The sequence below is a fragment of the Epinephelus fuscoguttatus genome, linkage group LG23, assembly GCF_011397635.1.
Source record: "Epinephelus fuscoguttatus linkage group LG23, E.fuscoguttatus.final_Chr_v1".
NCBI lineage: Eukaryota > Metazoa > Chordata > Actinopteri > Perciformes > Serranidae > Epinephelus > Epinephelus fuscoguttatus.
The window spans coordinates 9,869,604-9,896,960 of NC_064774.1; the positions used below are offsets into that span (position 1 = coordinate 9,869,604).

Here is a 27,357-nt window from a genome sequence, read left to right on the forward strand (position 1 = left end):
TTGATTATTCTGCTCATTTGAGACATTTTGTTGCAATAAAAACAGATTTTGACAAAGTCTGACATCATTTACAGTTGAAAAAAGGTAATTACTCACAATACATTGCAGTATATGTTATCAAAATACTTAGTATATCACAAAACAATCAATATAATATCATATCATGGGGCCTCTGGTGATTCCCAACCCTATTTAATGCGAACTACTAGTGTAATATACTAATTATAATCATGTATTTTAATTTTGTTTTATTTAGTCATACATATTTTTAATGTTTATTCAATAATTTAATTCTATTGTCGTCATTCATATAACCTCTACAAAAAACTACATATCCCATGACGCACCGCGAATAGACAACTTCCGGTGTGCCCGTCTCGAAGGGGAGAATTCAGGCTAAACACCAACGGGTCATTTGGAGGCATAGACGGCCACTGGGCGGACGCAGAGGACGTGTCTTGGTTTAACTTGTATCGGTGTGTAATATAATCGATATTTTTGATTTTTATCAGAAGGAATATAAATATTTTAACCGCTTTTAGCTGTTTTTAGTCAAAAATAAGTTAGAAAACACACTGACGTCGTTACGTAGCTGCTAGCTAGCTACGCGCCGCAGCTAACGTCACGTAGCTGTTAGCTAACCTCCGATGTTTCTGTCTGTGTTTGGTGATTTATTTGTGTGTCATTTATCTAATCACGGTGTATTTCGCTTATTTTCTTTAAGAACAAAAGAGGAATAATGCTGCTTCGTAAAGTGGGTCAGTCCGCTCTGTGCGGCTCTATTCTCAGGATTCCTCCGGTGCTGTCAGGGTAGGTATTAAAGCTGTTATTGAGCTTGGTGAAGATGACAAACATATGTGGATGTAAAGGTAAAACCGTCTTCTGTTTCTTGTGTGGACGACAGAGGTCAGCGACATGCCGGGGCTGTGATTGCTGTGCAAAACGCTCGTCTCTACGCAAGCCAAGCTGCAGAGGTAATGCTAGCCTACATTATAATATATAATTATATATATATATATATATATATGATATTACTGTCACTCTGTCAGTGTTGTTTAGTGCATGTTGTGATGTGACGGTATCTCGCAGTCTGTTTATTGTCCTTGTTTTGCCTGACTCCGGGGCTGGCTGACATAACGCTGCCATCCCCTCCCGCTGGAAGTGGGTGAAAGTTGACTGGTCACATGACTCGGTTATAAAGGTGACACCATCTATGTGGGTGACACTGCTCTTGTGCAGCCCAGGGTTCAGCCCAGGCAGCTGCAGGAGAGGCGTCATTCATGTTGAGCCTGTCACTGCCACTTATACTGATAATATTGTCAGAAAAAATATATGTATAACCCAGTGTAGTCAAGCTAAAGTTTGTTATAGCTCAGTGACAGCAGTGCACAAAACAGAAACGTGAGATAAACTCCACACAAAGCATCTACACCTATAGTACACACAGTAAATCAGTAATGAGCAGCGTTACAAAACACACACACACACACACACAAAAAAATCCTTATTTCATCCTTTGTCTTACAATTAGCTTGTTTAGATGCTCTCCAGCTGTAATATGCTAATAATATGAATAGCAATATGATTTTTTTGCTCGGAGGACCCACTTTCCTGACACCAGCATTTTGTCTGACGCTGTCATGATCATAGAATAGTTTTTATGTGAAGCTCAGTAACATGGTATTTATAAACCAAAAATCAGATTACATGTTTGTTTTGTTACAACAGCAGAAATAGGAAAGTATTTAAAAAGGTAGGAAGTATGTAACGCTGTATAGGTCTAATTCGGTATTGATTCCTTATCATGGTACGCTGCTGGCCGATGCTACCATACAAGGTGCCACCTGCTACTCAGTTTTTAACACACTCACACACTGATGGAAGCATCATTGGGAGCAATTCGAGGTTCAGTATCTCGCTCAAGGATGCTTCCACATGCAGACTGGAGGAGCCAACAATCCTACCACTGGTCTTTCGATTAGTGGATGACCTGCTCTGCCTCTGTGCCACACTTTCCTATACACTTTACAGAGGTGTTCAGCAGTATTATAACAGGACATTCACGTTTGGTAACAGACGTGTTGCTTGGTCTGGAAACAGTGGCACTTGTGCGCTGAGTGTCAAATACGTGTTGTTCCTGGAATTTAAACCCACGTTGGGTTAAAAAGTTGCAGGTGTTTCCACTCGTACTTGAAGTTATATTTTCACAGACATTACAAGCAGCCCTGTTGTCATCTTTTAAAGTGAAATGAAGCCAGAATCCGCCATGACTCCTCCTTGTTTCAAACTCTCAGCAGCAGAGACACAAGTTCAATGTCATTGTCATGCAACTGTTAGAAAAACATGCCGGTGTTGATATAAGAAATTGATAAATTCAGAGCCATACGATTCTGATAGTTCAGACAATTTGGAGCCAGTTCTCAACTGAAACTGGTTCTCAGTTCTCATCCTGGGTACAAACTCAGTTCTGTTGTAGATGCTTTTTTCCCTGAGCACACATTTAATTTTGTTTGTGTTGCCCAGCTCCACTCACTCATTCACTCAGGTGTACTGTACTTACATAAACACAGTTATATTACAGGCTCAGTCCAGTTTATTATCTGTCTAACCAAACACAGTGCAATACAGCAGCCGTGTAATAAAGCCTATCATTCTCCCATTGTAAGATATGTACTGTATGCACAGTTCTCCTGCTGCTTGGTTACTCAGCTGACTGGTTGTGCCCTTGGCATCACCTCTCACCCATTTGGAGCTTGAGCTCAGTCCTTTTGGCGTCACACCAAGCTGGTGACCTGGATAAACTTTCCCTCATGTTTACTTTGGCTCCTAACACTGGATTATGGGCAATGAATGTAATAACAACACTGAGCAGCACGCCGACTTCCTCTGTATTACAATCACATCTCCTCTCCTCCAGCTTCAGTTTCTTCCAGAGACAGTTTGTGATCAGTCTCCTCTTTTTACTAAATCAATGAACATTTTATAAGCTTGTTCCCATCAGTCTCTTTTTGCTTTTTCTCTTCAGGCGGTTCTGGAGAAGCCAGCAGCAGTCGGCAGTGACACCGCCACAAAAGTGGAAAAGAAGGCAGTGGCTACAGTACGTTATTCTCTTTTACTGTTATTATGTAATTATAATATTCGAGATAATGTAGTTATTCTCCTAGTCAACAAGCCGTGGAGTTTTGACCACCTGTAGCACTGTGGAGCAGCTTTTTATGAACGGGTGTGGATGCACATGCTCATTAACGACGTCACCACAGTTTCAAATGTATTAATCCAGTGGCAGGCGCAGCAATGCACCAACAAAGGCAGGAAAGGAGAAGTCTGCAAACTCATTAATATGCATGCAAACAGTGCAGGTAATAAAGTGCTTTACAAATGTTTGCATTCAACACGTTTGTTAGACCTCAGGGACAAACAGAAGTTACACAACTACAGTTAATATTAACATAGCATTGTTGTCAACGGGTAAACTCCACAGGGTGTCTTTGCCCTGTTTACACCTGGTATTAAGATGCGTCATGGAGGATTCGGCCCACAGGTGGACGGCTCTAAGTACAGGTGTGAACGCACCAAAGTGTCCTCAATGTGTCTTGAGAGCCAGTTGCTTAGACCACATCCAGAATCAGAAGGTTTATCACCAAGTAGGTTTTCACTTTACATTACAAAGAAATACAAAACCGTACTAATGAACCTTCATTAATATAGGCCTATATTTTATCTACAATTGCACGTCACACACTGAGCGAGCCGCCTGTTAATGACGCTGTGGGCTAATGGGCATGTAGCTACTTCCATGTTTCAGATGATACGTCATGTTTGTAGTCGACCAATGAAGATGAGTTTACATATCACCTTGGGTTCGTCCTTCACCTTCTCAAAATGATCCCACACTTTGGATTTCCTGCCCGACATGTTATTAACTAGCCTGTGGAATAACCGCAGGTACCAGCCCTGGAAATTAACCTGACTCCTGTCTGACTGCTGAGCGTCCTTTCAAATTAAATTCCCACATGGTCCAGCCATATAGGTTTTGATTTATTTTGACAAGGCGCAGCTCCTAATAGAGTTTCACTTTTGTTTCTGCGAATAAGCGACCAATGAAATCTTGCAGACTAGTGACCTTTCTGGTCGACCATTAGGGGCAGCCCTAGTGTGTGCTAGTGTGTCCTGGGCCACAGTGAAGGACGGCCTACTCCGCTGATGTCCTTGCTCATCTGACTCTCCAGCATCTGTTGCAGCTGCCCCAGAGCCGTTGTTCTGCTAGAGAACAGCTAGTTCATTGTCTGCCCCGTTAGCACAAGCTAACACAGTAGCAGCTGTAAAATCGTCTCAATAAACACTAAATGCTAATTTACATTTAGAGCAATCTGATCACAAGTAGCCAATCGAGTCGTGGAGACGCTCTCTAATGCTGGGTGTAGATAGACAGACTTAGAGTTGTCCCCTTGTGGTCCGATTACCCAGGACACATGTTAACACCAGGTAGAAACAGCTCTTTAACTTTTGGATACTCCTATGTTTGCATAAACTTCCCTGTGTTTGACTTCCACAGGAATCCAAATCATTCGCCGTCAACATTTTCAAGGGGCAGATCGCGACTGCCCAAGTGTTCCCCTACCCCTCAGGTAAATCACAGGAGATTGTTAATCCATGTTTGAAACACTGGCAACATTTCACAAAGGAGAAAAAACTTAGTAGGTAAATAACTTCTATGTGTGCCGTAGTGATGAACGAGGAGCAGGAGCAGTTTCTTCGAGAGCTTGTGGGGCCCGTGTGCAAATTCTTTGAGGTAACTTCATTGCACATTTTTGAGCTCTTGGATAATTTGACGTCACGCGCACAACTTTCCCACTCACCCTCCATGTTTTTCCTATGGACAGGAGGTAAACGATCCTGCCAAGAACGATGTGTTGGAGAAGGTAGAAGATCACACCATGGAGGGCCTGAAGGAGATGGGTGCCTTCGGTCTGCAGGTGCCTGCTGACCTCGGTGGCCTCGGCCTCTCAAACACACAGGTACGTCTACTTGTTTACTGTGCATGTATCTCGTGGTGAAAGGGTAGGTTTGATGGTTTTCAACCTGGACCCTATTCTCTTATGTTTTTGTGTCTAAGTGACTAATACAGACAACAATCCTTGAAACTGGTTAAGAAATACCAAACATGCCCTTTAACTGTGTCAGATTGTGATGCAAACACGCCAGTGCAATGACGGTGCTAACCTCTATCTAACAGTATGCCCGGCTGGTTGAGATTGTTGGCAGTCACGACCTCGGTGTTGGAATCACTCTGGGTGCCCACCAGTCCATCGGCTTCAAGGGCATCCTGCTCTTTGGGAATCCAGCCCAGAAGGAGAAGTACCTGCCGAAGCTCGCCACAGGTAAAAAGACTTGATTTACAAGCACCTTCAGATTTTAATTGTAGCTTTGTATACAAAAGGAAACTCATTATAGATAAGTCTTCACAATTTTTATTAATGTCTGCAAATTCCATGAAAAGACCAAAACTAAGAATGTGTCAGTCAGGGCTGGGTTATTCTGGAAAACAAGTGGTTTGTACGACATTAGTGATGAGAAGATTGGACCTTTTCAGTTACCCAGTTTGTCAGTAGCCACTGGTGAACCGACTCATGAACGACTTTGGTTCACCTACAACCCCAACCGTGCTCTATACAGAATCCTTTGGCTTGCACTACCTGCTCACGCTCTGTTCACATGCTTCGTTGGATGTGCTTTCTACTACCAGAGAAGCTTGCTGAACAAGAGCCTTTTCGTTGAGCAGTCGCTTTGACTTGTTCTTCGGCTCAGTCAGTACATTAACATGGACAGTTTAATTCCACTTTTAATCGGAATGAAAGGCCATTCCGATTAAAAGTGGTCATGTAAATTCCGATTGAAAATTAAATCCGATTAAAGGGGGTGGTTTATTCCGTTTGTCATTCCGAATGAAAGAATTTTGTGTGCATGTATACACTCATTCCTAACTAAGTTCATTCCGTTCTTTCTGCACATGCTCGTTTCCTTGCACATCTGGCGCGATGACGTATATAGGGCGCATAGCAGCGGGCTGAGATAGAGCAGTCGGACTCCTTGCACTCACCGGTCTCCATACGCCACAGCACGGTCTTCTATCTCCTTTCTTCGACCTTCTGCCTCCCTTCTCCTGCTCAACAGACGAATCATTAGCAGAACAAGGTTGTTGTCGTACTGCTGCTTCAAGAATATAAGCAAAACAAGCCCGAAAAAGGCACTAAGAACGGCGTCGTCAAGCATCTTGTTATCCGGAGCGAGGACTACAGTGTTTTCTTATGGTAAACATAAACACGTAACATCCGCCCCGCCCCCATCCAATCAGAAACCTTCCCTGCCCCAAACCTTGCGCAGACCAAAATAAAGGCGATTAAACTGATCTCCCGTGTAAACCCTCATTCGGAATGAATATTTCTCATGTAAACTACCTGGAAACACTTTAATTCCGAATGATTTCATTCAGATTTATTTCAGTCTGAATGAGCCAGTGAGCCATCATGTAACCGTAGCCAGTGTATGTGCTTGTGAATGACTCGGGGTGTGTATGTGCGCACGCGTCTGGTCGTCTCTCTCGCTCTCTGTTTAGACACAACTGACAAATATGTTAAGTAGGTCATTTTAAAAAACACAGTCACAAACAGCAGTGAAATTGGCTGTTTTTAAAGTAAAATATAAAGAAAATAGACCAGATAGACTGAAACTATCGCCGCAGAGTTGATAGACTTCAGGCACCTTGCTGCACCTGCCTCCTTTCTAAACCTGGCAAATCTGCTGAGGCCTGTTGTCTCTACTGCAAAAAAGTACCGAAGAGCACACCTGGGTGAGAATGCTGGGTTCAGACAGGAGTTGGAAGCAACACAAGGCGCCCTGAAGCTGAGAAGCCGTCCAAGGAATTCTGTGACTGGCTTTGGGACACTTCACTGTGCTTTAGCCTCCTTTCCGAACTCGCCATTTACACCCAGGTGTGCTCTTAGGTACCGAATTTGGCATCATTTGACAGAACAGGAATACGTGCTCAGTCGTTCTGCACCCTTACAAGTACAGAATTTAGTACCCGGCCCTAACGTGTGCTCATAAACAACTGATTGTTTGGCGCAGTAGGGGTCTGAATGAAAGTCACGCTGAACGAGAGTCTGGAGCAGTGTCCCTCGGAAGTTTATCTGGCTCTCACAAAAAATTTTGGGCTCACTTCCGCTTGTGAATCGAGTTAACGTGTTCCTCCTTAAAAGTTGTTCAAAGAGAACTATTTGTTCTTGAATCTTACATCACTACCAGACATCGCAAGTGTTGTAGTTGAGTGAAGAGCCGCCTGTCAAAGCGAGGGGGAGACATGATCTTATTACAGACATCCTTTAATGTACGCCTGCATCTTTTGTCTCATATTTATTTAGTTAACGCATTCTCCATCGTATTCAGAAGGAGCTAATCTAATGAGGGAAGAATGTGGAGCTGCTAAATCGTTTCCGTTGTGTGTGTATGTGTTTGACACTGTGCACATTTGTCCCTCTAGGTGAGAATATAGCCGCCTTCTGTTTGACTGAACCAGCCAGTGGCTCTGATGCCGCCTCAATCAAAACCGTAGCTGTCCAGTCCCCCTGCGGACAGTACTTCACCCTCAATGGAAGCAAGATCTGGATCAGGTGAGGACGCAGCAGCAGTATACATAATCAGAGTTATTTCATTGTTTCACCACAAGGTGGCAGCGTTGTGCAGTGTGTCCATTAGTACAGTGTGATGGCTGGAAGTTGTGTCTTTAATTAATCTGATGCTCTTTTTGTTTTTGTCAGCAATGGCGGTCTGGCTGAGATCTTCACAGTGTTCGCCAAAACCCCCATGAAGGACCCCAAGACTGGGGAGATGAAGGACAAGATCTCAGCCTTCATCGTGGAGAGGAGCTTCGGAGGAGTGACACAGTGAGCGCACCACGTTATTGACTGTTCATCTATAAAGGTCATGATGCAGCCTGCGTTGTTATCTCATGACATGTCTTTGCTTCTTAATCACAGTGGGCCTCCTGAGAAGAAGATGGGCATCAAGGCGTCCAACACAGCTGAGGTCTACTTCGACAACGTTCGCGTGCCAGCCGACTGCTTGCTTGGCGAGCTGGGCGGAGGTTTCAAGGTGGCCATGAACATTCTGAATAACGGACGCTTCGGCATGGCAGCCGCTCTCTCCGGCACTATGAAGGGAGTCATCACCAAAGCTGTGAGTATCTATAGCACCATAAACATAGTTGAGAAGGGAAGTGGTCATGAAGTGTGACAGCAGAGAATGAGCTTCTCTCATCATTTAGACACTGTAGGTTCCACTTACAGCTTTATGGCTCTGTATGTGTTGTGTTTCCCATCTGCTGCAGAGCTCTTCACCTGTCTTGTCTGTGTTACACCCCCCTACTTCAGTCGTGTGTTTCCTACATCGTGGGTTTGTGGGAATTTCCCCTCGTTGTAGTTCACTATGGCCTGTGTCTGCTCTGCAACTTCCTGCTGAGGTTACAAGCGCTGAAGATTCAAACGTGCTCTGGCTGCTTCTGTTGTTTTGCTCAGAGATGTTCAAGACTGATTATTTAACTGTACATTAACTAATTCTCACCTCTTCGTATTCAACCGATGCTGCTAAACAAGCAGTAGTTGAATGTGCGACACAGCAGGAACAGACGTTGCATCATCAGAAAAATAAGCCACCATTAGTTTTTATTTTGAACACTGCAGACATGTGACGTTAGTGCCATGATCGCTGTGGCATTTTAAAGATTTTAACACTTGTGACTGTTTAAAAATATGTGAAAAAAAGTGACCAACTGAAATGCAAACTTGGAAAACAGTCGGTACATAAAGTTAATTTATATATGATTAGTGGTGCAAGGACATTGCTATAGTGACCCTTAATGTTGTCAGACACTTGAGCGTTGTTTCCACTGTGCAGTACAGTACAGTTCAGTTCAGTACGCTTTTTTCCCATCTCCCACTGTGAAAAGTTGTGGATGGTATCAATGGAACCGTTCCTTACCGTCCCCATGTTTGGTCCCCCCTCTGTTGGGCTACCTAGCACACAGATCTGGTACTAAAAGGTGGAGCTGTGAACACTGCAGTCTGATTGGTCAGTAGAGGACGGTCGCTCTGCTCAGGGCTGAGCTGTGTCTGGTTTTGAGGCTCATGTAACCACACGTGGAGAGTTTATATGACAGACACTTTTAGCAATGAGTGGATCAAGCGTTTAAAAATATATATTAATTTCAACTAGATTATGTGAGCTGCATATATTCTAATCCTCACTCAGAGGGAAAAAAGTGTCGTTCCTGTGGGCTACAGCAACACTAAACCCCTGAGCTTGCCTGAGAAGGACTAAATGCACAAACCTGCTATTTCTAAATATCCCATGGAGAGAGACTCTCACTGCAGCCTGTTTTATTTTGTTCTGAAAATGTCGGTGTGCAGCCTTGTTCTGTGGACGATAAACGAGGTGCAGACTTCCATAATTTAAGAGTACTGTTTGTGGTGGAAACGCTAAGGTGTAGGTACCATGTCTGAAGGGTTATTTTGGTTCCAAAGGTACCATACCGAAAGTGCTTGGTGGACACGGGGCTTTAGAGAAACAATCTGCGCCTGTTGGTGCCGAAAAGAAGCAGTTTTAGTGGACGTACATTGACAGTGTGAACAATAGGGCTGCAAGTAATGATTATTTTTATTGATGACTAATCTGACAATTATTTCTTCAAATAGTTGACTCATCATTTTATCGAAAACCAAAGGGTTTTAGTTCACCGTCATGGGAGAGTGTGTAAAGCTGCCAGTATCTGAACGTAACAAGCTGCACTAAGAGTATTTTGGGGTACTTTATAGTACTTTTCTATGAAAAAATGACTGAAACCTATTAGTCAGCTACTAAAATAGTCACTGATTATTTTAATAGTTGATTAGTCGAAGTGAACAATACAAGACCAATTTCTAAAACTGTTTCTCCCATTAGTCACTTAGACCCAAGACATGAGGAAACAGGATCCAGGTTGAAAAATACTGAAATTTCCCTTTCAGTCATAAAATGAAACATGGTGCAAATCGCTCATTAACATTTCCCCTTAGCTGTAGGTAACAGCTTATCTTTTGTCTTCAACCAGCAGCATGAAACTTAAAAATACTCAATTCACAATCATGTTAAACATAGAAAAGCAGCAAATTCTTACAACTGAGAAGCTGCAACCTCCAAATATGTCTCTTTTTGTCTCGTCTTTTTTCTCTTCTCTCAACGAAGGGGTAAATTGGCTTCAATGTTTCAGCACTAAAAATGTGTAACCTCACGACAGCATGCACATTTAACACCACAAACTCAGTTGCCTTGTTCGATGCTGCTCCACTCACAGGAAATGTACGATGTATAGCCTCACAATTCTTAAATTAGATAGCTTGTAATGGCTTGTATGAATTTGTACAGCCGCGCAGTAGACTGGGGGGATTTCCATCTAAATGAAATATAAAACACATGCTAGAAACTGGAAGAAAGTGATATTTACATTTTCCATCTGTGCTTTAGTGCAGTGCCATTGAATGAGTGATTGTTTCATTAGGTTAGTGGGAGAAGCACGTGCGCAGGAGACACGATCTGTGTGTTAACGTGCTTTAAGAGTAATGCCTTGCTTCGAAACACACAGCATGTTTTTGGTACTGAAGGTGCTTTCACCTCTGTTTCATTTTTTTCACAACATGCGGCTTTGTCTTTGCAACCAGAGCGACGGTGTGGTCACGCTGAGCTGTTTCCTTGGTACCAACAGCTTTGCAGCTCACCACAAGACTGATACTTGTGTGCTCGCTGGCAACCTTAACCAGACTTCCTCTTTGTGCACATGAGCTAGACAGCAACAACATTTCAACAGGGACCCCAAAATAGGCTGCTAGAATTTCAGTTCCAGTCTCGAAGTACGAGGAAGTGCAGAGGATTAGTTGCCCATTCCTCTGTTGAGAATTTACAGCATGTGCCTATGAGCGAAGGTGTGACAGTGACCGCCATTTTCCTCTCTCCAACAGGTGGATCATGCAGCCAACAGAACCCAGTTTGGGAACAAGATCCACAACTATGGAACTATCCAGGAGAAGATTGCCCGCATGACCATGCTACAATATGTCACCGAGGTCGGAAAACTAAACCGTGAATTTAATCCTGATTCTCAAATGCTGCCATTATTGTACAATATCAGCCCTTCATTGTCTCTGTGCGACAGCATTATCAACACTTGTTTATTGTCTGGATTACATGTTGCTTAAAGCCTGTGATGAAGGAGTAGATTTTCAGGTTGATTCCCCGCCTGTAAAACCCCTGTTAACTTTCCAAGCAAAGATGTTTTGAGCAGAAAGTCCCAGCAAATTAAACCACTGTCGCCCTTTCCATCGTCGTGTGCTGTCGCTGAAAACTCTAAATGAACACACTGCGATAAACTCATGCTGACTCTATTACGTCTGCGTGTTTTTGCAGTCAATGGCCTACATGATCAGCGGCAACATGGACAGTGGAGCGTCTGAATTCCAGATAGAAGCAGCCATCAGCAAGATCTTCGCCTCTGTAAGATTTTTAAATTCATTTAACATGCAGTTGTTTCTGATTTTGTTGTTTGTCTCTGTGGTAATAATCTATTTCTTACACACATTAAAGCTCTATGGAACACAACACCTCTTTCAAAATATTTTCCATGTTCCTCTTTCTGCGGAAGACCGGAGACTCGGGGTGGTACATAGAGGAAGTAGACATCTCTCGGCGCGTTTGCTGAGTTGAGATGAAATGTAATCGTGTAACTGTCACAGCGAAAGCTCACGAGCATCTGTGTGTTGTTTGTTTTTATTGTGACAGGAGGCGGCGTGGAGTGTGACTGACGAGTGTATCCAGGTTATGGGCGGCATGGGTTTCATGAAGGTGAGCGCTCAGTCCACATCCTGTGTCACACAAACCCTGAGACCACCGGGAAGCTGCACTCGGTTGTAGCAGTTTTTTAGCTGTGATCACACCACACACAAACTGAATTTTTTGGCTTGCGTCACTTGAGTATAGGACAACTCACAAATATTCTCCCTTAAAAGGATACGTTGCCGATATTCAACCTGCTCTGTGTCATAACAATGTGGGTAGTATGTGTAAATAAACTAAGATAAAGTTACCTCCGTTTTATCTCACTGTTCATCGCCCAGCTGGATGACCAAACTCTATTTCTCACTTAAATTGTCTTCAGAAACATATTTTAGTGCACTGTTTAGCTGTAATACGAGAATTTGTGACCGAGACGTGGGCGCCAGGCTGTTTTTTGCATTATAAAAATGGCTAAAAAACCCCAGATCAAACAGTAAAACTAAGCAGTGCTGATCAAATATAAACTAAATATAGTGGCTGTTTCAACATGCCAAAGTTCCTAGGCCACTTTGTTTGTGAGGTTTCTCGGTTTTGACTCGTGCTTCTGTTCCTTTTCTGGAGATCCTCAATACTCACATGAGGCGGGGAAAAAGTTTAGTGAGGTTTATTGAAAATACAAAAAAAGGAACAAACGACAGGCCAAGTCCTTCCAAAATTACACCTTGTGCAGTCCAATACCAACTCGATGTCCTTCTCATGGTGTGTTCTCAAAACCGTACTAATGAACCTTCATTAATATAGGCCTATATTTTATCTACAAGTGCACGTCACACACTGAGCGAGCCGCCTGTTAATGACGCTGTGGGCTAATGGGCATGTAGCTACTTCCATGTTTCAGATGATACGTCATGTTTGTAGTCGACCAATGAAGATGAGTTTACATATCACCTTGGGTTCGTCCTTCACCTTCTCAAAATGATCCCACACTTTGGATTTCCTGCCCGACATGTTATTAACTAGCCTGTGGAATAACCGCAGGTACCAGCCCTGGAAATGAACCTGACTCCTGTCTGACTGCTGAGCGTGGACACTTCCTGTGTCTGTCCTTTCAAATTAAATCCCCACATGGTCCAGTCATATAGGTTTTGATTTAATTTGACAAGGCGCAGCTCCTATTAGAGATTCACTTTTGTTTCTGTGACTAAGCGACCAATGAAATCTTGCCGACTAATGACCTTTCAGGTCGAAACGTTTGGTTGACAATAAGCCCTACCAGTACCATACACTTTTCAAAATACATAAAAACAGTTGTGCAAACTTAAATAATTGCAGAACCTATATGTTACAACAACACGTGCTCGCCTCAGTTGTTTTCAGAGTCATATTCTAGCTCACTGTTTAACTGTAATACGTAAAGTTTGTGACCAGCCGGCCTCCATCTTGTTTCCAATGTCAAAACAGCCAATATCACATTACATCATCCACCAGCAGGAGCCTTTATTGGTCCAGTGTGGCACAGTGCATCCTAGCAGTTGTAGGTTTTCTCCTTCTTGAGCAAAAGCGACAGCCACAGCTCTTTTCCTCTATTTTCTCTGGTCACATAGCACCAATTTTAAAAGCATTTTTTGTCTTTGTACAGTATAGACAGTCCAGTTTCATAAAAAGAACATCCTTCCAACAGTGACATACTTCTTCATCAGACTATTTCTACATTAGTCAGCATTTTTTTTTATCACTTTTTTCACTGACAAGATAATCAGTCAGCAGTAGCAGCACTATTATCTCCAACAACTGCTGTACTTTTACTTGTGTAGTTATATTGCAAGTCAGGTACATGTTGTGGTCTTGAGTCATATAGACGCTACATGTTGGAGCACATGCTCAGAAAACGCAGATACCACATTGACGCTCTCTTCAGAGAAAAAAAAAAAAAGTCAACCAAGGTGTTCACAAGAATAGACCGGTTAGAGCCAGCTGAAGACAAGGGGGCGTAGTGAAGGTGTGTAAACAACAATGCACACACATAAACGAAACAAAAACAAGACTATGCAGCAGGCCCCCTCTCTAACAGATGTGCCGCTGTGCCAGGCTCTCAGTGGAACGTTTGCTCAGTCATGGAACAACACTTAAAAGCACAAACTGCAGAGGTGGAAACTTTGGTGCAAATTGTACTTAAGCACCGACATGGGATGGAGAAAATAACAAAAGTACACCTTAATGTAATTTTATTTTTATTTAGAATTTCAACATTGCGTTTCAAAAATATACCTACCTCATACATACGCAGATATTTGAGTAATTTTGTCCACACCCTTTTTTGTTTCTACAATTTCATTGTGAAATCAGTCGTAGAATATGAGCAAGAGGGGAAAAACATTGATCGCCAGAGCCGGACCGGTCCTGCTCACAGTGCATATTTTGACTCAGTGCACTTGACCGAGGAAGTAAAGTCAAAAGTGTGCCTGGGATATTTCCATCTCTGCTCTTCTGGACAGATGAAATCATGTGCAGCCTAAAATATGACCAGTAGCTCACACATGCAGATTTTGAAAGCGCAGAAATGAATATAGCCGGTCTGTGTTCCTCTTTGCAGCTGGCATTTTCACTACCTAATTTGAACTTTTGCGAGAAGCGGGGATTAAAATGTCTTGTATGTGTAGTATATGTTAAATTACAGCCTGTTGCATCATGTTGGTCGCTTAAAATGAGAATACAAACATGTGACTTACCAAATCTCAGTGCAGATTATTCTCCGAAAAGTTAAACTCAGTTAATAATGAATTATGAGTAATATGTGATTGTTGCAGCTTTATTCTGGGTAGCATTTATCTGAAAAAGAAAACAGTCTCTCCTCTTTGTTTTTGACAGGACACCGGATTGGAGAGAGTGATGAGGGATCTGAGAATCTTCCGAATCTTCGAGGGCACCAACGACATCCTGAGGCTCTTTGTGGCACTCAATGGCTTCCAGGTAAAGTGAAACCTCAGTTGTATTTTGTTTTTTTATTATTATTATCTCTGACTCAACTGTGGTGATCTGATAATGTCAGTGTGGAAAAGTACAGATGTTTCTGTAGAGAGGAAGTGATTTCTGCTTTCTGAAACTCCAACAGTACTTCCTTTTGCAGCGTCTTGTTTGGTTAAAAATGAGTGATCAAGAAGCAACTTCCTTCTGCTTATTTTAAAACCAAAGATCTGTGTTTCCTTGAGTTGCCTTGTCAGTCTCTTCCTCGTCTTGTGAAATGTTTACAATAAATGAGTCCAAAGTTTCAAATAATGAGGTGAATGTATGTAACAGTAATCTCTGTTAACAAAACCTCAGGTTTCAGACCTTTCTGAATACTCTGTATCCAGCAGTGTTTTCTACTTTTGCTACAAACTTCAGCCGATGACAGATTTCTTTATATGAGCATGCTGCTGCAAATGTTCACATCACAAACACTGCTACATGTAGCTACATGCTAGCGTGGGGAAAACGTCAATCTTTGTTACAAATGTTGTAAATTTCTCCCTGATTTTGGATCGTATTCCTGCTGTAACGTGTCTGGCTGTGAAGATTGTGATGTTAAAGTTTTTATTAGTGATTATTAATGGGAGAAAGTAGGGATGGTGCTGGCGACATCCACAACTCCTGCCTCCCTCCAAAGTCCCATTCCCCTCCTCCTGCAACTCCACCTCCCTCCAAAGGCCTACTCCCCCCTCCTCCATTACGTCCTCATTACGTCTATAATAGATGTAGGCATTGGCAAGGTAACGTTAGATACACTAAAGAGGAGAGCGAGTATAACGCTACGACCAAGACAGTCATACGCAACCCCAGAGTTTTAAAACTCAACCGGAGTCAGTGATGGCTGATGAGTTTTAGAATAAGGTTACAGTGCTAACGTTAGATAGTGGCATTAACGTTACTAGTAAGTGGAAGCGCACAAGGAAGATAACGTTAATGTTTCAGAGGCTACGCTACAGTAGGCTAACGCTAGCCATTAGCAACTGGATGCTGTGTTGTCATATAACGTTATATGTTACATTGGAAGCAAGCTAAATATAACGTTACCTGTCCTGCACAGTCAAACGCAACCCCGGGGTTTTGAAACTTATCCAGGGTCAGTGATGACTGATGAGTTTTATAATATAACGTAAACGCTAACGTTAGATATAGTACTGGTGACTGGCAACAACTGGCAGATAATAATGCGGCTCAGGCAACATTAGGTTTCAGTACGCTAACCGTTAGCAACTGGATGCTGTGTTGGGGGGGGATGTTACGCGAGCGGTTACGTCAGTCCAGTCGGAGGGCTCCACGTGGGGAAGACAGATAGGACGCTCGGCCAATCATGGCATTCGGTCGGAGTTTTCTTAGAACCATATGAGAATGGTATAATTATGAGTTTTTATCTCCGGTGGAATTCACTGACATTTTAGTGTGCCATCAGCTTATTAATAGCATTTTAATCTAAACAAAGAAAAGTGTAAAATTTCCAGAAATGTAAGTGTTGCTTTAACGAAAATTTTAATTAAGACTTGTTGACTAGTTTAAAAAAAAAAAAAAAAAGGAAAACACTCAAAACAAGCACAGTTTATTGTTCAGTATGTAACACGTTGTCCCAGAAAATACTGTGTGCATTAAGAGCCCTTTGAAGCCTTTAATCACCATCTTCAACAACCATCTTGGAATTTAAATGTCGCTGAAGTACGAGACACTTTGTGTGGTATGAATGTGAACATGGCGGCAACTCAGTGAAAAGTTAACCACCAAAATATCAGGGAGAAATTAACAACATCTCCAACCAAGATTACATGTTTCCCTGACGTTAGCATGTAGCTACAGGATTACACAAAGCATGTTCACAGCAGATATTAAACTTAAAGCATAGCCATGATGGAGAACAAAGCTTGAAATCACAATTCTTCCCATACCCTAATCTCTAATAGCAGCCGGAATATCGTCAGTAGGACGGTCCCCCATCTCCTCAATAGTGGGGAAAAAAAAGGATGAGCTGAAAGTCAGGCTCAGTATAAAAAGAGAGGAGGAGGGATGTCTATGTAAAAGGCAGGCTCAGAATGATGGGGTGATTCATCAGTGTTCACTGACGTAAAGCACCAAGAACGAGGAACAAACACAAAATCTTCAGTTTAACTGCCAACTCTGAAAGTGCTTCAGGAAGGGGCCCCAAGCCTTTTGGATTTTTTTATTTGAGTTACGAATTGAGTAGTGAATCTTTCAAGTTTTAGGGCCTGTCCCAATACCCACACTTGCCCTAGAAATACCCACTTGCACTTGGTTGTGCGTGTTCACGTTTAGGCTAGTGGTGTCCCAAAACAGAATTAAGGTAGTGGAAGTGGTCCTCCCCCCCCCCCCCCCCCTCCCTTGTCCACTAATGAAGCAAGGAGGGGTAGGGGTTGAAATCTTTCCCTAGGAATTGGGACACCACTCACTATGTCACCACGTCGGTTACGTTCATGCATACGTAATTATTTTAAACAGGAAGCTGTGAGTCATCTACATTTCCAATTGGCATCTACAGTGGAGTCTCATTCATCCTACTGATCGTGTTTGTCGCATTCATCATGTTTCGTTTGATGAACGACAGATGACACTCATTACGAGGCAGCAGAGTTATACTAGCTGGCGTGTTGTCGTCATGTGAAAAGTCCAACAATTTTGCAGAACAGGACAGATGGCAGATGCCAGATAGTGCGAGAAAGCTAGCTAGCTAACAAGCAACCTGACGACGGTAACGTTAGCTACGTATGAACTTTTTCCCCCGTCTCTTGCTCGGTGCTAGCCATGGCGACGTCTACCCCCCGCTGGCAAGTCAGCATCTGAAATCCCTCGCTCCAAAGGGCTAGTTTCATACCCACCACCCCTCGCTATGCCCCCTACCTCTACACGCAAAAAGGAATTGGGACACCACTACCCCTCGCGGAAACGCGCAAATGTAGGGGTAGGGCCAAGGGGTAGGGTTAAGGGGGGGGTATTGGGACTGGCCCTTAAAATCCGCCCTAGATTCCAAGGGAGCCCTGACCCACACTTACAACTAAGTCAGCAACTTCGGCAAGTTTTGGAAAACAATTTGTTACTGTACGATCGTAATGTAGGATATACAAACAACAGATGGTTGGACTAACGTAAACTCATCAGCAACTCGGTTGAACACAGCGCCAAAATATTTAAACAAGTCAGCTTACCCGAACAAAATCGATCAGAAGTAGAAGACGTTGTAGGCGCCTCCTGTTTTCAGCATTTCTTCTCCGTTGATTCATCAGACGGAGAAGAATAAACATAGCACACGCCACAACACAAGCGCTGGAGCCGGCATTTTCATTGCGTCGCTACTACACGTGGCTTATGCCTGTACGTCAGCCACGCCGATTTGCATGAAGTGGTGTCCCACTTCTTAGGGAAAAGATCTCTACCCTAATATTACTCACTTCCTTTATCAAGGGTTATCTCGCAAACGAGGGCACTCAATACCAAGTGGAAGATTTAAGGGGTGGAAATGGGACAGGCCCTAAGGTTAAGGATTGGAAAACATCTTTCCAGTATTTTTTACAGCTTGGAGATGTCCAGTACATGTGAACAAGTGAAGCCTCACCTCCTGAACATTTGTCACATCAGGGTAAATGTGTGAGAGTGACTACAGACGAATGGGCTCTGTGCACAACCTTAAACTGTATTAGACAGTGACAGGCACAGAGGGATATTATATATAAGACACGAAAAAAGGGCAAGCATAACAGGTTGCTTCTACGGCATCAGATAAGACAAGGAAATTAGAAGAGCAAAGCAGTCAAAACCTCAGTTAATCATCGATCAGTTCGTCAGGACTGTTTCGGTTTCATCAGATGTGGCAGTGTCCAAACATCCACCGGCTGTCGTCACGATCTGATACAAGTGTTTGCTGATGTGTGACTGATGCCGTCTCACGCACATCAAACCCCTGATAAGAGCACAGAGAAGCAAAGGAATACGGAGATCTGTCATGTGAAATAACCAGCACTCTTCTAACTCTGGCAGATGCTCGCGTAGGATCCCTTCGCTCATAAGACACAGATTGATAAAGTCTTCCTATCGTCTGAGACGGTCCAAAAATATTGGTACATATAAACAACTGTCTCCCAAATTCAGAATCTAGAGTGCTAAAACTCAAACTTGTGATGTCACAGGGTAAAGTCAGGACCTACTTCACAGACAGTGAGTGGTGAAAGATGTGCTAGATCAGTGGTTCCCAGCTGGTGGCTCCATTCTGAATGAACTGCAAGTGACTCACACGTGTCAAGTTTGTAGAAAACACACTTTATTTTTAAGTACAGCTACTGTAGAGTGAGTGACTAACGGACGGCTACGTGACAGAGACAGAAAACTAGCTCAGCGACATGGCCAAACACGAGTATGACTCTGAATATAATAAACTGTGTGGACCTTGAACTAATGACTGCGGAGAAATCTGGACCCTGTGGCTGGAGTAGCTCATGTTCACGATTATTGATTCAGCTTTCCTCAACCGTGGAAATAACACAGTGGAATTTTGTTATTGTGGTGCTGTTAGCAATAGTCACGCATGTCCCTCTCTGCTTCCCCTCCAGAACGCTGGTAACCAGCTGAAGAGCTTACAGAAGGCCTTGAAGAACCCTATCGGCAACGCTGGGCTGCTCGCAGGAGAAATCACAAAGAGAGCCAAAAGGTTGTGTCTCACACACACTTCACACGCTTTCTGTCTCCTGTCTGGGGGACACGAAGTGCTAAAGTGCTGTAGGTGAAGGTGGGAGATGGGGACTCCCCCCGCAGTTCACAGCACATGATGCACTTTGTTGTTTTAAGAGTTGCATCTGAGCAGAAACGACTGTATCATTGTCTCCTTAGTGGTTATCTTCACTGAGTCAAATTAACAGATGTATTTCATATCTGTTTCTTCATTTAAAGAACTGTGAAGTGAACATAGATCCCCTGCTGTGGAGTGTTGCAAACACACGCACACAGAGCTGCCGCACAATCACAATTTCCTGCTCTCTTCACTTTAAATTGAAACCTTTCAACAGTTAAGTCGTTACCTTCAGACGGCCTCTCGAGGCTCATCTCATCGTCTCTGTAATGCAGCTAACGTGTCCTTATGTTTCCATATCACCTTCGTCATCTAACACTTCTGAACCCCTGACACTAGATTGGCTGGAATATTCTCAAAACTGTCAGTGGGTCATTTGAAACTCATAAAATAGGATTATTTTCTTGCAGAAACATGTACTTATAGGGTCTTTTAATTTTAGTTTGAAGAGAGAACAGCTCTAATGTGGTGTGACAAGTAGGGCTGCAACAATTAGTTGACTAATTGAGGACTAATCGACTATTAAAATAACCGGTGACTATTTTAGTAGTTGACTTATCAGTTTGAGTCATAGAAAAGTACTGTAAAGTACCCCAAAATACTCTTATTGCAGCTTCTTACGCTCAGATATCAGCAGCTTTACACACTCTTCCCATGACGGTGAACTGAAACCCTTTGGCTCGAGTACAAAACAAGACATTAGATGACATAGTTTTTGGGTTTGGGAGAGACAGACCGACATTTTTCGATAAAATGATTAGTCGACTAATTGAAGAAATAATCAACGGATTAGTCGACAATGAAAATAATCATTGGTCGCAGCCCTAGTGACAAGCTTACACCTGCACTTTATGTGTGTATCTGCAACAGTGCACAGTAATGTGTTGGTTTGTTAGCACTGTCTAAAGCCTCACCTCACCAAGCAGTCCGGTTCAGTTTGTTACACGGTTATTTTTGTTTTTTCCGTTGTTAAAAGTTGTGAATGGTACCAATAGATCTGTTCCATTCTGTCACATCATTTCGTCACCTCTCTGTTGAGGTACCTAGCACACTGATCTGATCCTATAAAGTGGAGCTACAAACACTGCAGTCTATTGATTGGTCAGTAGAGAATTGACTGGACTGTAACCACTGTTCCCATGGTGGCAAGTTTGCATACGTTAGTCAACTATAGCTATAAAATGAAAGGATGTTTGCTGCCTTTTTATCTTTACTAGCTAACAGTTAGCAGCTATAGACTGAGGAAAAATACTTAAATGCACTCAGTATGTTTACATAACATTAGAGAAAATAGATTTATTGTGTTAGTCTGGCTAAAATCTGACTTTTAAAATACATGTACACACGTAAGTCTGACTGAAATTGTGCCAAATCGAATTTAAGTCAGACTAACACACCCAGATAATGCGATTGGGAATCGAATTACTCCGCCGTGTATACAGTCAATCGTACCCAAACTGGCCAAAGTTTCCACCCCAGGCTTTGACTTTGAAGTCGAATAGCATTAAATGCGTAACTGAAGAAGAGAAGGAAAAAGCAAAGCCAACACGAAATGTACAGAGCTGTAAAGTTGTCCACCATGGTACCAGTTTGCTGCTAGCTAACCGTAGTTAACTTGTCTGTCGATTGTTTCGTCTGTGACGTAACAGGCCAACCGGAAAAAGGTCTGATGCTAACAAGCTGAAAGGAGGCGTATCACCACCTATCGTAGCGGAGTCGGGCATACTTTGGTCAATCAATCGATTCGTCCAATTAAATGGCCTAGTCGAGCTGTAACTGTAGCTCGACCTAACTGTGCATGTAAACGTTCTGCGTGTGTCGCCCAAAGGCTAACACCGCCAGCTACATGAGTTGATGTCGTGAATCACTCAACACACCTTAAATGTGTTGTGGTGAGTGTTAAAAAAAAGTATTAGTTTTAACCTTAACATGCGAATGGCAAATATTCTATTTCCTTTCTTGAAGGTAAAAAAGTGGCAGCGGGACTACACCCCTGCTCTGCTCTATGACACACCAGTCTGTCCTTTTGTGTTCTGAAAATGTTGCACACCTGTTACTTGGACGATCAGTAAGGTTCAGACATCATCAGTGGAGAGGAAATAAAGCTGGATGAGGCAGTGACGTGGCTGCTACCATCTGGAAACAACCCCCGCAACATGATAAGAATACTCTCTGTGGTGGAAACATACAACAGATCTATGGTTTACACACATGTCCTTAAAGGTTACGTACATTTCTAAAGGTGCTATACTGAAAGTGTTTGCACCTTAAATGCCTCTGCACAGCAGTAAGGTGGCAGAACTGATCCAGTGTAGACACACTGCACCACACGGCAGATATATTAAACATGTCGGAGGAAGTAAAGACACACCACTTTCTGTAACACCTTCTTCTTCTGTTGTGTTTGTAGGAAGGCAGGTTTGAGCACAGGTCTGACGCTGCAGGGAACTGTGCATCCTGAGCTGGCACACAGCGGAGAACTGGTGCGTTAAACCTTTACATAGTAGTTTGGACTGAGATCTTTCTGATAATGATATGATCTGGGATTTTGTTTCTCTCTGACCGCCATGTGTCTCCTCTCACTTGTAGACAACCAAAGCGATTGAACAGTTCGGAGCGGTCATTGAGGAGCTGCTGATCAAACACGGCAAGAAGATTATTGGTGAGTGTGTGTGTGTGTGTGTGTGTGTGTGTGTGTGTGTGTGTGTGTGTGAAGGTCAGAGGAAATCCTGTGGGTGTTCGAAAAATCTGTTGAATAAAATCCCCAGCTGGTACAGGTATGGCATTTCGACGGGAGGGTAGTCATTTCAGAAGTTGGGAATGCTCCAAAATCTAATGTCAAGTGTTTCTGTTGCAGATGAACAATTTGTCCTGAAGAGGGTCGCTGACACTGCAATTGACCTCTACGCCATGGTGGTGGTCCTGTCCAGGTACACAGGCGTTCATACAAGAGAATAAACCCTCTGTCTTTTCTTTTTTTAAAATACCAACCACTCTCTTTCTCTCTCCATCTGTCCTCCCACTCACTGTTTCTATGGTCTACTTTTATTCCACCTACAAACTCCTACGCAGACTAAAGTGACATTTTTTGTGTCGTTTCTTTTCTCTCTCTCTCTCTCTCTCTCTCTCTCTCTCTCTCTCTCTCTGTGCAGAGCATCACGCTCTCTGAGTCAGGGCAGCACCTCAGCTCAGCACGAGAAGATGCTGTGTGAGACCTGGTGTGCCGAGGTAAGACCCAAGTCAGATAAATTGACTTTGGTATTGTAAATGTAAAAGGAAAAAGTGTAAAGCTACATGGCTTATTCTGTTTGAAGGGGTTCCAGCTGCTTGATGTTTGGTACCATTATTAAGTCTAATACTTTACATCATTATATTTACACAGAGGGAAACTGATAATAATGGAGATAAAACTGCCAGACACACACTTATTTTGTCACTGAACTGTGCTGCTCTTGTCTTGGTGGGGGAGTTGTATTGCACAACTTCAAGTGACAGTACTAAGAAAAATAAGATGACCCAGTTTAGACGGAACAAAGCCAGCTGTTCAACCTGTTTCCAGTCTTCGTGCTGAGTTAGCTCGTGGGGAGCGGTGTCAATGTTCTCATTGAACTCATTGCAAGAAAGCAAGTTAGAGTGCTCCCCAAAATGTTGAACCATTCTTTTTAAAGGCCTTTTTTTCTCGTGGGATTGACACCTATCCCACAGGTACATGAGTATTTTCCTTTGGTATCAGGCGCGCCGAGTAGCTCACCTGGTAGAGCAGGCGTGCCACGTATAAAGGCTACGTCCTTGCCGCGGCCGGCCACATGTTTGATTCCAACTTACGGTCCTCGCCTGCATGTCATCCTCTTTCTATGTCCCCCTTTCATGCTAACACTATCGTTTCAAACGAACACTAAAAAGTTAAAAAATAAACTTAGTCCAAATGAAAACGAAAAAAACACAAAGTTCTTTCAGGAGCATGGAAAACCAACAGGGAGTGATATATCTGTAACCCTAGAGCCATGCAAAGAAGAAGAAGATATCAGCCAATCAGAAGGCTATTACCTGAAGGCATTCTGTTCCTCAATGTAAAGGAAGAATGACGTGTTAACATGCAAAAAGTCCTGTTGGCAATGCTAGAGCCAGGACTATTTTGGCTATGTCTGCCATTGCACGAAATGTCACCTCATTTCATGATGCTTCAGGACCAAGACAACGATGCTCACTCACACGTGACAAGACCAAAAACTGTTTTTCCTGGTCAAAAATGTCAAAGTTGAAAACAGGGGTTCGGAATATCTTGATAGATTTTTTACAAAAGGTTCATTTTCAATGACCTAAAACTCAGTTTGCATGTGGACGAAAGACCAAGGTACAAAGAAACAAGTCACGTTTGCAAATGACCTCAGACTGACTCCCAGACGCTGCTCTGGATGGATCAACAGGGTCCCGTTAGTTGCACCTCTGCCTCCCCAGATGACTCGCTAGTAGGGCAGCAACTATGAGTATTTTCATTGTCGAATATTTCCTTAATTAATCGACTAGTTGTTCGGTCTATAAAATGTCAGAAAATAGTGGAAATTATGTCCAAGATGACGATCTCGAGTGTCTTGTTTTGTCCGTGCCATGTCACTGTCATATAGCAGTAAAGACTAATCAATTATCAAAGTAATTTTTATTAATGTAATAGTGGACAACTACTTGATCATTTTTGCGGCTTTATTCACTAGCATCCCCAGAAGAACCTAAAACTGTGTGTTGCAACTTCTGCATATTTGCATCACTGCCACTATAAATACTTTTATTGCAAAATATTTGCAGGCAATTATTTTGCATTTTCATGTAGTTAATTCAACAAACTCCGAGTGTGTAAAGGTCTTCAGAAATGCCTACCATATTAGTTCAGATTACTACTCACGCTAGTAACAAGTTGTCTAGCTTTACCTTTTGTCTGGTGTGATGTTATTCCACACTGTCGTGTTCGTCTCAAGTCTCACTGCCCTTGATCAACCTTGAGTTAACGCTCTCTTCACTCCCCAGGCCTACGAGAGGATCATGAGTGACATCAAGACTCTGCGCTCCAGCGAGTCCAGAAAGCTCTTCAAGAACATGCGGACTATCTCTGCAGCCGTGGTGGAGAACGGAGGAGTGGTGGCTCCTCACCCGCTGGGTTTCTAAACACACGACGCTCCCTATATCTTCATATCTGTTTTTTTTTTTTTTCTCACTCTTCAACATCTCCATCCGTGGCCAGGGTCATGTATGACAACCCCTCTCAGACTAAAACAGCTCTGTTAGCATTAGCTCCATCACACATTGGTACGCTTATATCTGCTTTGTGTATTTAAGCTTTCATGGAGTGAGATGCACCTACAACTTTGGGCTGAATGATTCATGGCTTCTACACAGAGAAGTGAAGAAAACTGAAGCTAAAGCGATATCATGGTTAGCTTAGCCTAGCATGAAGACTGGTAACTTAAGAATGGCAAGTCTAACAAAGCTAGCAAACTTGAGCTAACTTGCCACAAAATTGTTTGTGAATGTGTTTATTTGCTGTAACGTCGAGAGTTAGCTTCATGAGCAGAACGTTATAACTCAATTAAATCTGAAGCTAACGCTATGATATGATTAGCTTAGCTTGACATGAAGGCTGGTAAGTAGAAATAGGCTAACCTAAATTAAGCTCAAAATTGATTAAAACTTGAGATAACTTGCTATAAAAGTGTTTTGGGAATGTGTTTATTTGCTGTAACATTGAGAGTTAGCTAGATAAAAAGAACGTAACTCAAAGTTGAAGCTGAAGCTATGACATGGTTAGCCTAACCTGGCATAAAGAGAGGAAACTGGAAAACGTCTAACCTAATAAAGCTAGCTAATAAAATTGGCTAATCTTTAGCTCAAAATTGAGTAAAACTGGAGCTAACTTGCTACAAAAGTGTTTGGGAATGTGTTTATTTGCTGTAACATTGAGAGTTAGCTACATGAGCAGAACATTATAACTCAATTAAAGTTGAAGCTAAAGCTATGACATGGTTAGCTTAATCTGGCATAAAGAGTGGAAACAGGAAAATGTCTAGCCTAACAAAGCTAGCTAATGAAATTGGCTAACGTTTAGCTCAAAATTGAGTAAAACTAACTTGCCATAAATGTAAATATTTGCTTTAATGTGGAGAGTTAACAAGATGAGCAGATTGATTTATTGAACATTTAAACTATTAAATTTGAAGCTAAAGCTATGATATGGTTATCTTAGTCTAGCATAAAGACTGGAATAAAGCAAACAGAACAAAGCTAGCTCACAAAATTTGCTAACGTCTAGCTCAAAATTGAAAAAACTTGAGCTAACTTGCCATTAAAGTAAACATTTTTTTTAATTTATTCACAATTTTCACAAACAAAACTTATTGTTCCGCTGTACTGCAATTGATTTCAGTCTTTGTGAACCTGTTTTTCCTTCAATTATTTAGTTTTGACTCAAGACCTCAAGAATTTGAGCTGGAGTTTCAGTCTGCATGAATTAATAACGTGTAAAATTGGTCTAATCATTCAGCCCTGACTACCAGGTGCATCTCAACCAGCTGATGACTGAATGTCTCCAATGTGTGCATGGAGCTCTTAAACGCAGCCTTCACTCTATCTCAGCCTTCATGACTGTAGCCGACTGAATGATCTCATTTAATCTGTCGAAAGTTACGGTGTCATTTTTGTCTTTTGGTGGGAAAAAATAAATACAACAATAATGCATCTTTCGGATAAAGAGGCCAGTTACTAGAAGAAGCTTTAAACTTATCTGTTTATAGCGATTTTAATTTATACACAAAAGTATTTGAACGACAGTTTTTTTTTTCCTTCTTTGATTTATCTGCATTGTGTTCAAATGTATATAATGGTGTGGTGTTTATGTATGATATAAATGCCTTTCTGCATGTCAAGCTGACTTGGTGCTCATCACGGAAACATTAACATCCTTTGCCTTAGAATCCGGTCCACAGATGCAGTTCGAAGTTCCTTTTTTAAATACTGATGCAGCTCAGCAACACTCTTCACTAAGGGCCATCATGTTAACTTCCAAAGTGCAGGAGTTTTATTTTATTTGACTTAAGGTAGCAGGCATCATTTACTGTATTATAGAAAATAAGACTGCATACCGGTTGGTTTTTAGAAGCAATTTCTTGTACGATAAATGCACTTGGTGGTGTTTTAATCTGCTGTATCAAAGCTTTCATTAAACTTAAATTAGGTCTGCACATTCTCGTACTGTGACAAACTATGCTGCTTTTAAGTTTGGACACTTAGCGTGCATTGTGCCGGTTAAATACCAGATAGGATCACATGCTTCTTGTGTTGCCAAAAAAGAATGTTTTGGTGGAGTCTGAGTTTGTACAGATCTACTTTGAGATTGTGGGTTAACAGCACATTTATTTGGATCAATAAATAAAGTATTCATCTGTCCATCCATTTATCTGTCTTGGTTTGCAAAGAATTACAAGATTCTTTAAATATTTTGTCACCATGTCTGTGAATGTGGCCTCGAACAGGTCAAGCTATACTAACTTTTTTGTTTTTTTCTTGTACAAGCTTTTGTAACCTGAAAAAGAAACAACAGATCTTGAAGCTCAGCATTAAATATAAAAATAAAAACAAACATCGAAGCATTTTTGGTCCCCTTCCCGCCAAACTCACTTCCTGTTTCT

General features: G+C 42.2%; 1 protein-coding gene across 1 annotated transcript; it reads left to right on the forward strand.

Moving 5' to 3' along the window:
- Positions 1 to 371: 371 nt before the first annotated feature.
- On the forward strand, positions 372 to 27,115 carry acadvl (acyl-CoA dehydrogenase very long chain). The gene is made up of 21 exons (XM_049568077.1): positions 372 to 476; positions 725 to 810; positions 905 to 974; positions 3,026 to 3,097; positions 4,556 to 4,628; positions 4,728 to 4,792; positions 4,884 to 5,018; positions 5,237 to 5,381; positions 7,541 to 7,670; positions 7,818 to 7,943; positions 8,037 to 8,235; positions 11,049 to 11,153; positions 11,494 to 11,580; positions 11,866 to 11,928; positions 14,728 to 14,829; positions 19,446 to 19,543; positions 22,092 to 22,164; positions 22,271 to 22,343; positions 22,539 to 22,611; positions 22,834 to 22,909; positions 24,704 to 27,115. Exons 2-21 carry the CDS (start codon positions 740 to 742, stop codon positions 24,839 to 24,841), a joined length of 1,974 nt encoding a protein of 657 aa, XP_049424034.1. The 5' UTR covers positions 372 to 476; positions 725 to 739; the 3' UTR covers positions 24,842 to 27,115.
- The last annotated feature ends 242 nt before the right edge of the window (positions 27,116 to 27,357 follow it).

Bases quoted from the DNA above. Each gene is read 5' to 3' on its own strand.
- acadvl (XM_049568077.1), top strand. From the start codon at position 740: ATGCTGCTTCGTAAAGTGGGTCAGTCCGCTCTGTGCGGCTCTATTCTC. The intron at 7,671-7,817 runs GTGAGGACGCAG...TGTTTTTGTCAG, and splicing joins GGAAGCAAGATCTGGATCAG to CAATGGCGGTCTGGCTGAGA. The intron at 22,344-22,538 runs GTGAGTGTGTGT...TTTCTGTTGCAG, and splicing joins ACACGGCAAGAAGATTATTG to ATGAACAATTTGTCCTGAAG.